This window comes from Penaeus japonicus, unplaced genomic scaffold, assembly GCF_977035675.1.
Source record: "Penaeus japonicus unplaced genomic scaffold, GWHDUDI00000001_assembly GWHDUDI00000004, whole genome shotgun sequence".
Lineage (NCBI taxonomy): Eukaryota > Metazoa > Arthropoda > Malacostraca > Decapoda > Penaeidae > Penaeus > Penaeus japonicus.
The window spans coordinates 26,715,149-26,725,148 of record NW_028234406.1 but is presented as its reverse complement, the minus strand read 5'-3'; the positions used below and the strand labels follow the sequence as shown (position 1 = coordinate 26,725,148).

At 47.9% G+C, this 10,000-nt stretch overlaps 1 protein-coding gene across 1 annotated transcript in view; it reads left to right on the top strand.

The window, feature by feature from the left end:
• LOC147471984 (terminal nucleotidyltransferase 5C) overlaps positions 1–10,000 on the top strand; it is a 282,249-nt gene that overhangs the window by 193 nt on the left and 272,056 nt on the right. Inside the window, exon 1 of the mRNA XM_086536384.1 lies at positions 1–60. This exon is cut by the window's left edge and continues 193 nt beyond it. Coding sequence (XP_086392510.1) covers positions 1–60 — 60 coding nt within the window. The remainder of the gene's footprint in view (positions 61–10,000) is intronic.

Below are 10,000 nucleotides of genomic sequence, written 5' to 3'. Positions count from 1 at the left end.
GACAGTGCTACAACTACCGCCCACAGCTCGACTGAACCGTTATCACCGCAATTTATGCAGGTATGTAACATGTAAGGATAAGTACGTAGCCTTAAGTAGGTAAGTATTGCATCTTGAATGTGAAAAAGTGCATGGTTGCATCTCGTTGCTTTGAAATTGATTTAAGTGGCGTTGTTTTTCTTCAAAGGGATACGGTTAGGTGGTGTTCCTAACCGGCAATTTGGTTGTATAGGATTTTTCCGTTTTCATCCGCTAAAGCAACGGTGGACGTATCGTGTAAAAACGTGTTTAGGCGCTTAATGAATGCAAATCCTTTATAAAACAGTATTGATGACATGAGTTACATCAGGGCTTGGGTAATTACGGAAATGTATCAAACCGTAGCTCAAGATGACTGCCATTGAATCATCAAATGACCAAATTGCATAAAAACAGTAGCTGTAATAGCGGCCACAGTGGAGGTCTGAGGACATCTAAATTTGTTCGGCGATGCAACGCGGCGGCGGCGGCGGCGGCGGCGACCTGGCGCACGTCCAGTCATGAGTGACGAGTCGCGTGCCGCGTGTTGGCGTCGAGGTACCAAGTCGCTTTCAGTCATTCGCGCTCTTTTTAATGCCCTTCTGTATGGGACTTGTTAAAGTTGAGGTTCTTTAATTCATATTTCAGACCAAAAATCTTAGGCTTCGTGGAATTTGAGGTCGATTATATATATAGAAGGGATGGCACGAGGGCGAAGGGTGAATGGCATAAGCAGTTAAGCACGTGATTGAGACCCATGCCACATCTCGCCACTCATGTGACTGTGGGCCCCGCATGCCAGCACATGCCCGACCGTCAACTCTTGTTTTACTTGTTTTCACGTTAAAATAGGTAGAGGGAGAAATATCCCTTTCCCAATTAAGAAGATGGATGAATTCTTTTTTTTCTCCCTCTCGCTCTGCCTAATGATAAAGGCTTTAGTGTAGGCGCTCTTCCTTTGCTAGGATTTGAAGCCCTAGGTTGGCCGTACCTGCTCTCTGACGCTACAAGACCGGTAAGGTTTCTCCTAATTTTTGCAGTCTTAGCATGTCCCATTCGCCCCGAGCCCTGCATCACTTCCCTTCCTCTGCCTCGTGTTTATCTCTTTCTTTGCTTCTCTCGGCCTGCGCATCGTAGACAAATATTCGTTGATTATTTCATAGGTTTAATTTTTCAGTCATTTTTTAAAAATCTTTCTCTTCGTTAGACGTTTCGCTTTTCAATAAGTATTTGATTGGTTTATCGTGAGAAACTGTATTGACGTCCTATCTCAACTTGTTTTTTTGTTAACCTGAACTAGGAAATGAAGCCTACAGGAGTCAGTTAGTGCACATAAGTTCGATGGACTTATTGTGTAATGTAGCTGGACTTTATTCCTTCATCAAATCTTGGAATTTAAATTGCGTGCTTTTTGTAAAACTTGGTATTACTTTAAAATGTCATGCTGAATCAGTCCACGTGAGCATGTATGCTATGATCGATTATCATGTTTCTTACTGTAATTTAACAAAAAATAAATATTACGGACGATAGCTCCAAACTTAGGATCCCCCAATGAATCTTAACTCGTTAAATTTTAAATACGCCGAGTAGGCCTATATCAATCTTTATAGACATATACAGTATATACTCTAATGATTTGGCATATAAATGCTTTGAACGATTTGAATATAGTGAAAATAACCAACGGACATTTAAGGATGGCGTTAATAAGAATTCATTGGAAGCTCCGATTTGTATCCACAGCGAGACCTCAACCTTTCCCAAATGTAACGGGGCTGTTCAGCTCGCTTTCTCATGGGGACTGGGCTGTATATATGTACAGAAGTTTTTTGTACATTCACAGTGTGTCGTGCGTAGCATTATTCATGCATGCCAGCATACCTTTAGGCAAGGGAAGGGGCATCGTAGCTCGTTCAATTTCGTCATTATTAAGGCAAGGCGAGTAGCTCTACCCTAAAAGGTTTGGATATTTGCATGTTGTGTGCTGGTTTTCGGTCTCCGGTACAATCTCTGCCGCTGGTTGAGAGACGTTGCAGGCATTGTTTGATTATTGATGTGCGCTTTATTCCTTTCTCTTAATGTATTATGAAAAGATCGCAGTTCCTCTTGAATCAAATGACTTCCCCAGTTCGTAAAAACGCCTTTGTAGGAATCTCTTGCAATGCTAATTGGAGGCGAATCAATCCCAACTGCTGTTGCCATTTCTCCGCAATATGTAAAGCGTGTGTTAGTATTTCCATTTCCATTAGTCGGCGAGTATAGCAACTTTGAGACCCAATTGTTTTTTGGAATTAGTGGTATATGTATGTAATTGAATTGATCCTCACTTGGGTGGCATGTTAAGCCATTTATAAGATAAACTTAGAAAAAATGTTTTACGTTTAATCTTGTTTTGGTTCGAAGTCCTATGATCTAGTGTGAACTCTCTTCCTCTCCTCTCTCCCATTCTGCTCTCTTATTCAATTCATCTTCCTCTCCTCTTCCTCCTCCTCCTCCCACTTCCTCTCCTCTTCCTCCTCCTCCTCCCACTTCCTCTCCTCTTCCTCCTCCTCCTCCCACTTCCTCTCCTCTTCTTCCTCCTCCTCCCACTTCCTCTTCGCTTCCTCTTCCTCCCACTTCCTCCTCCTCCCCCCCCCCTTACCCATGCCCCCCTCGCCGCCACCTCTCCCCTTCTCCTCGTCCTCCTCTATTCCTCTCTTCCCTCATCACTGCTCTTTTCTCTCCTCTCCTTTCCTCCTTTCTTCCCCTCCTCTCCTCTCCACGTTTCCTCGCTTCCTCTTACTTTTCTTGCATCTTCTCCATATCTCTCCCTCCTTTCTTCCCTCTCGTCAACTTCCTCCTTTCTTCCCTCTCGTCAACTTCCTCCTTTCTTCCCTCTCGTCAACTTCCTCCTTTCTTCCCTCTCCCCAACTTCCTCCTTTCTTCCCTCTCGTCAACTTCCTCCTTTCTTCCCTCTCCTCAACTTCCTCCTTTCTTCCCTCTCCCCAACTTCCTCCTTTCTTCCCTCTCCTCAACTTCCTCCTTTCTTCCCTCTCCTCAACTTCCTCCCTTCTCCCTCCCCCTCTTTCTTTTTCTCTATCTCTATTCATACCTATCAGCGTATATAATTCAAACCTACATTACGGCAAAGAATAAGAAGAGATAAAAACAAATCGAGTAAGTTTTTCAAGGCAGACGGAGGCCGTTGTTAAAGTCACTTAAAAACATGTTTGTAACGATTCCTTTCCAGCCAAACAACCGGGTCGCGAATTTGGGGTTTCAATTTAATATCCATTTTATTTGCTAACCGTATGTAGCTAACTTGTATGTAAAGCGAAAAGTTTTTTTTATGCTTAAATGTGTATGAGTGCTCCATTCCAAAAAGTTGTAGTACGTATCATAAGATCAAATATAACAGATAAATGCGTTGTACTCACAGATTGTCACTTTTTTTTTTACACAAGTAGTTCTGTGGCAGGTTATTGAGTACGCGTTTTCTTTTTATCTCTATCTTTCGTATCAGTTACACAGCTGTTACTTGTTACGTGACTCTCCTATTTCCGGATTCGTGATTGAGAGGTAGTCTGTGTAAAGTGTGTGAACGGTATTCGTGAAATATCGTTATGTATGTAATGCTTTGAGGTTGTCGCTATGGTTTACGTGGCTATGGGAGGTGTAGATGCAGGGGAAGGTAAGTGAAAAGCGCTTTGGTTTGTTCCAGGGAGCGAGGGGAAAAGGGAGAGGGGAGGAGTAGGAAGGCGGAAGGAGGGTGAGGGTAGGGTAGGGGCGGGGAAGGGTAGGAAAATATTGGGGAAAGATGGGGAGGGAAAGGAGAACGATGACGGAGGAGGGGAAGGAGCTTGAGAGGGAGAAGAGGAAGGGAAGGGAAGGGAAAGAAAAGAAAGGATAGGAGGGAGGTTCATTGGGAAGGGGCGCAGAGCGTAAGTAGAGAGGAGAGAGGAAAAGGGAGGCAGAGGAAGAGGGTGAGGGCAGAGACACACATTTTGGAAGAAAGAGAAACCAAGGAATTATGCCGCAACATACAGCTGTATAATTGAGATAGGCCTATGTTTTGTTCTCAATAATGCACGAGGATGAGCCATGTGGCCGTTGTTTTTTAATATTATAGACAGAAGAAAGAAACTGCATGCTCTTTTTCGTTTAATCATATTCGTAACTGACAAAAAAGAAATGTTTATCACACATTTCAGGAGTTCCTTTATTCTAACACTCTTCCCTGCCTCTGAACGAACAACAAACATCCCTTTTTTCCCTCCCTCCCCCCACCCCCCTCTCACTTTCATCGTCCTCTCTCTCTCTTCCCAAGTTTGTTTTTCCGGCTTCGCTCGTGTGCAATCGCTTTTTGTCATCTGAAGGTCATTTTCTTTGGGTCTCCTTTCAGTTGAAATCGTTTTTGGTTTTTGTTTTGCTTGTCTCTCTTTGATTCTTGTTTTTATTTTATTTTTTTGTCCTTTTGTTTGATTTTCTGTGGGTTTTCTTTCTGTTCGGCCTGGGTCGTTGTTGTCTGTCTTCCCCTTATTTTCGTGTTCTATTTCCACATTTTTTCCCCATCTTTTCATTTATCTGCACATTTTTAGGAAGAATTTTCCACTATTTTTTCCCCATCTCCCTTACCATCATCCCTCTTACCAGAAGCATAGTCGCCGCTGCCACCACTGCCACCACCCTCACCACCCTCACCCCCCCCCCTTACCAACACCAACATCACCCTCAACACCACCACCACCATCACCCTCAACACCACCACCACTATCTTACCAACACTATCACCCTCACCACCACTACTACTTCACCACCACTACTACTTCACCACCACCACCACCCTCACCACCACCACCACCCTCACCACCACCAACACCCTCACCACCACCCCCATCGCCCTCACCACCACCCCCATCGCCCTCACCACCACCCCCATCACCCTCACCACCACCCCCATCACCCTCACCACCACCCCCATCACCCTCACCACCACCCCCATCACCCTCACCACCACCCCCATCACCCTCACCACCACCCCCATCACCCTCACCACCACCCCCATCACCCTCACCACCACCCCCATCACCCTCACCACCACCCCCATCACCCTCACCACCACCCCCATCACACTCACCACCATCACACTCACCACCATCTCACTCACCACCATCTCACTCACCACCATCTCACTCACCACCATCACACTCACCACCATCACACTCACCACCCTCACCACCACCACCACCCTCACCACCACCATCACCCTCACCACCATCACCCTCACCACCATCACTCTCACCACCATCACCCTCCGCAGCAGCCAATTTAAGTGCGACTCGAGCACGACCCACTTCCGAGTCGTCCTCATCGTCCTCCAGCTTGCTTTGAGGTCACGGCTCGGATCAGCAACGAAGTCAGCAGGTCGGCGAACAACACCTTATGACAACTCGTGGCTGACGTCGAACCTGCTGACTGCAGACCAGCTGATGCCACACACACATGACAGGCGGAGGGAGAGAGAGGGAGAGGGAATGGGAGAGGGGGAGAAGGAGAAAGAGAAAGAGAGAGAGAGAGAGAGAGAGAGGGTAAGGAGGTATGAAGGAGAGAGGTGAGAAAGAGAAAGAGGGAGAGAAAAAGAAAGAGAAAGAGAAAGTGGGAGATAAAAAGAAAGAGGGAGAGAAAGAGAGGGAGAGAAAGAGAAAGAGAGAGAGGGAGAGAAAGAGAAAGAGAAAGAGAAAGAGATGAGTCGTGCCGTGGTTACAAGGAGGTCGCCTCATACAGACAGAGAGGGGGGGGCGGGTCCTATTGTTTCATTGACTTATCCTTATTAGTTTTTGAAGAGATGGCCTGGTTGATGTATTGATATGTAGACATATATTATTCTTATGAAATAGAGAAGGGGGCGCGGGGGGGGGGGTCGGTTGTTTGAGTGCGCGAGTGATTGATTGAGCGAGTGAGCTTAGAAGTGTACAGATGCTGATCCTCCCTAGCTCTGAAATTGCATTCCTTGGTCACGTGATCAGCAATATTTAACTTGGCAGTTACAGTTGATTATGTTGATCTATTCCTGCCACTGCATGGTTTCACATCTGAGATTTTATTTTCTCGCCTTTCTTTCTCTTCATTCGTATATTGGTCCTTACTTCCCTGTCTTTTTTAGACATTTTTTTCTTCCTCTATCCCTCTTCCTCTGTCTATCCCTCTCCCCCTGTCTATCCCTCTTCTTCTGTCTATCCCTCTTCCTCTCTGTCTATCCCTCTTCCTCTCTGTCTATCCCTCTTCCTCTCTGTCTATCCCTCTTCCTCTCTGTCTATCCCTCTTCCTCTCTGTCTATCCTTTCTTCCTCTCTGTCTATCCCTCTTCCTCTCTGTCTATCCCTCTTCCTCTCTGTCTATCCCTCTTCCTCTCTGTCTATCCCTCTTCCTCTCTGTCTATCCCTCTTCCTCTCTGTCTATCCCTCTTCCTCTCTGTCTATCCCTCTTCCTCTCTGTCTATCCCTCTTCCTCTCTGTCTATCCTTTCTTCCTCTCTGTCTATCCTTTCTTCCTCTCTGTCTATCCTTTCTTCCTCTCTGTCTATCCTTTCTTCCTCTCTGTCTATCCTTTCTTCCTCTCTGTCTATCCTTTCTTCCTCTCTGTCTATCCTTTCTTCCTCTCTGTCTATCCTTTCTTCCTCTCTGTCTATCCTTTCTTCCTCTCTGTCTATCCTTTCTTCCTCTCTGTCTATCCTTTCTTCCTCTCTGTCTATCCTTTCTTCCTCTCTGTCTATCCTTTCTTCCTCTCTGTCTATCCTTTCTTCCTCTCTGTCTATCCTTTCTTCCTCTCTGTCTATCCTTTCTTCCTCTCTGTCTATCCTTTCTTCCTCTCTGTCTATCCTTTCTTCCTCTCTGTCTATCCTTTCTTCCTCTCTGTCTATCCTTTCTTCCTCTGCGTCTGTCCTTTCTTCCCCTCCGTCTGTCCTTTCTTCCTCTGCGTCTGTCCTTTCTTCCTCTGCGTCTGTCCTTTCTTCCTCTGCGTCTGTCCTTTCTTCCTCTGCGTCTGTCCTTTCTTCCTCTGCGTCTGTCCTTTCTTCCTCTGCGTCTGTCCTTTCTTCCTCTGCGTCTGTCCTTTCTTCCTCTGCGTCTGTCCTTTCTTCCTCTGCGTCTGTCCTTTCTTCCTCTGCGTCTGTCCTTTCTTCCTCTGCGTCTGCCCTTTCTTCCTCTGCGTCTATCCCTCTTCCTTTCGTTTACCAATTTCCCCTCGAGGAAAGCCTTGCTTGCCCGAGCGGAAGCAAACGTAAGATAATGGCGTAGTTGGCGATGCGTCGCGCAGCTATTCTAGGCGACCCCCAACATGAGGACGTGTTTGCTTGTGTCATATATATAGAAAGGTGATGTTGGGCAGGGCGAATGGGGAGGTCGCAGGCCGGTTGCAGGTTTGCTTGGTTGCGCAAAGGCCTCTGCTTGTTGCTGATTGCGAGAGGGGGGGGGGGGAACAGGGCGGGCGATGAGGATGACGTCGTGTATGCAAAGTTTGCTTGCTGTTAGTATGGTGAAGTAGTTGCAGCGTTAAAATTATCGGGCAAGCGTGCTCGTGCTTCTCTTTTGTGTTTATCTTTCTCTAGAAAACAATGATGAATTTCATTTTTTATAGTATGAAAGTGCACGAGCTTTGTTTTTATTCATTTATTCACTTAATGTCATTCAAAGAACACAAATAGCCCTACCACACACGTTCAGGCTATACCTAACGTAACGAGGCGTGACAAGCGGTGGGCGGAACGTCACGCTCCATTAGCAACCTCGTGGGCGTAGTGCCTGTCTAGTAAAGTTTGTGTATGGTGTAGATGACATGAAACATTCAGTACGGCAGAAAACTCAGGTAAATTCTTTCAAAAGGGAGGAGAGAGTGGGCGTCCCTGGGGGAAGTGTAAGCAGCGCACAGGTGTGTGGGCGTGAACCGTACATGGGCGTGGCGAGGAAGGGCGTCCTATCTGCGGTAGAGGATTGATTTTTACCTTCTGTGTCGCCGGAATGCTTAGCGTGGTGTTGGTCCGCGGAAGCCTTGGTCACGACATAGAGGCATATTTTTAAAGCTAATCCAGCGGTCGCAACGGCATGAATCTCAATCTTTGGTTTTGTCTGTAATAGAAAATTACGGCGGGAGGAACGGATTGGGGTCGAGCTCACACCCCCCCTCCCCCCCTCGCTCAAACTAACGCAGTCTCTTTTTCTTTCCTTTTCTTTTTTTCTTTCTCTTTCTCCACCTCTCCCTCCCTCCGTCCCTCCCTCCCTCTCATCTTTCTCCTATTCATCTCTTCCCCTCCCTTCCCTCCCATTCCTCCCCTCCCCCTCTTCCAATAGAGGAAGACCAATTGCAAATCAGGTTTAAATACATTATTATCGCCACCCCTGCGGCTGCGTCACGGACAACACAAACCCGTCCTCCGCCCCGCACCCCCACCCCCACACCATTCCCCATATTTCCACACCAATCCCCACACACCATCCCCACACACCATCCCCCAACACCATCCCCCCACACCATCCCCCAACACCATCCCCCCACACCATCCCCCCACACCATCCCCCCACACCAATCCCCCCACACCAATCCCCCCACACAATGCACATAGCAAATGATAGATAGATATAACTTGTAACGCAGAGCAGATGTTTGTGTCATCATCAGCCTACGTGTGACTCCGTGACCGCCTCTTGCTTCACTCTCCACCTGTCTCGAGTGTCCCCTTCCTCCGCGCTGGCTTCTTGCCCAGCAAAAGATTTACGGATTTACAGATTTACAGATTTACAGATTTACAGATCTATGTAGATCTTGGCCCAATCATCCAACCAGCTGCTTCCCGATAGATTCGCGGATACGTTAGGTTCACGCACACAGGGTCGCCCATACTCGAGCGTACTTTCTTGTATACTGGTGTGCAGTTGCATTTGTAATGGCGTGCATAGCCGGGTGCTTACTCACGCACTTTGGCCCACTCCCATTCTCACTCTCTCTCTCTCTCTCTCTCTCTCTCTCTCTCTCTCTCTCTCTCTCTCTCTCTCTCTCTTGCCCTTTCTCTCTCTCTCTCTTGCCCTTTCTCTCTCTCTCTCTTGCCCTTTCTCTCTCTCTCTCTTGCCCTTTCTCTCTCTCTCTCTCTTGCCCTTTCTCTCTCTCTCTCTCTTGCCCTTTCTCTATCTCTCTCTCTCTTGCCCTTTCTCTATCTCTCTCTCTCTTGCCCTTTCTCTATCTCTCTTTCTCTTGCCCTTTCTCTATCTCTCTTTCTCTTGCCCTTTCTCTATCTCTCTTTCTCTTGCCCTTTCTCTATCTCTCTTTCTCTTGCCCTTTCTCTCCCCCACTCTCATTCTTACTTTTACTGTCGCTCTCCCTCCCACTCCCGCAAACTCAAACGCCCACCCTCTAAATTCTCTCACTCTCGCCGACGTATCTCCCCTCTCCCCTCACTCAATCAAGTACTCCAGGTCCCCAGCTGCCGAAGCGCGCCACGCAGGAATCGGCAATCGCCCCTCGCATCCTTAATCGGCTCTCGAGTCACGCCTGTGCACCCACCCGCCCGCCCACCCGCCCGCATCCGCAACTGCAAATTATTCTTTCAGCTCTAGTCCTCACGCCCCCGCCCCCAGCAGATGCCCCGCCCGCGACGCACCCTCCGTCGGCGAGGCTACATACACGGCTTACGTAACGCTTCCTTCCTTTCATTCTTCTTTTCCCTCCTTCCCTCTCTCCTCCTCCTCCTCCTCCTCCTGCTCCTCCTCTTCCCCCCTTTCTCCCTGCTCCTCCTCTTCCCCCCTTTCTCCTCCTTCTCCCCCTCCCCTTTCTACTCCTCCTTCCCCTCCCCTTTCTACTCCTCCTCCCCCTCCCCTTTCTACTTCTCCTCCTCCTCCTCCTCCTCCTCCTCCCCCCTTCTTCTTCTCCTCCTCCTCCTCCCCCCCCCTTCTTCTTCTCCTCCTCCTCCTCCCCCCTTCTTCTTCTCCTCCTCCTCCTCCCCCCTTCTTCTTC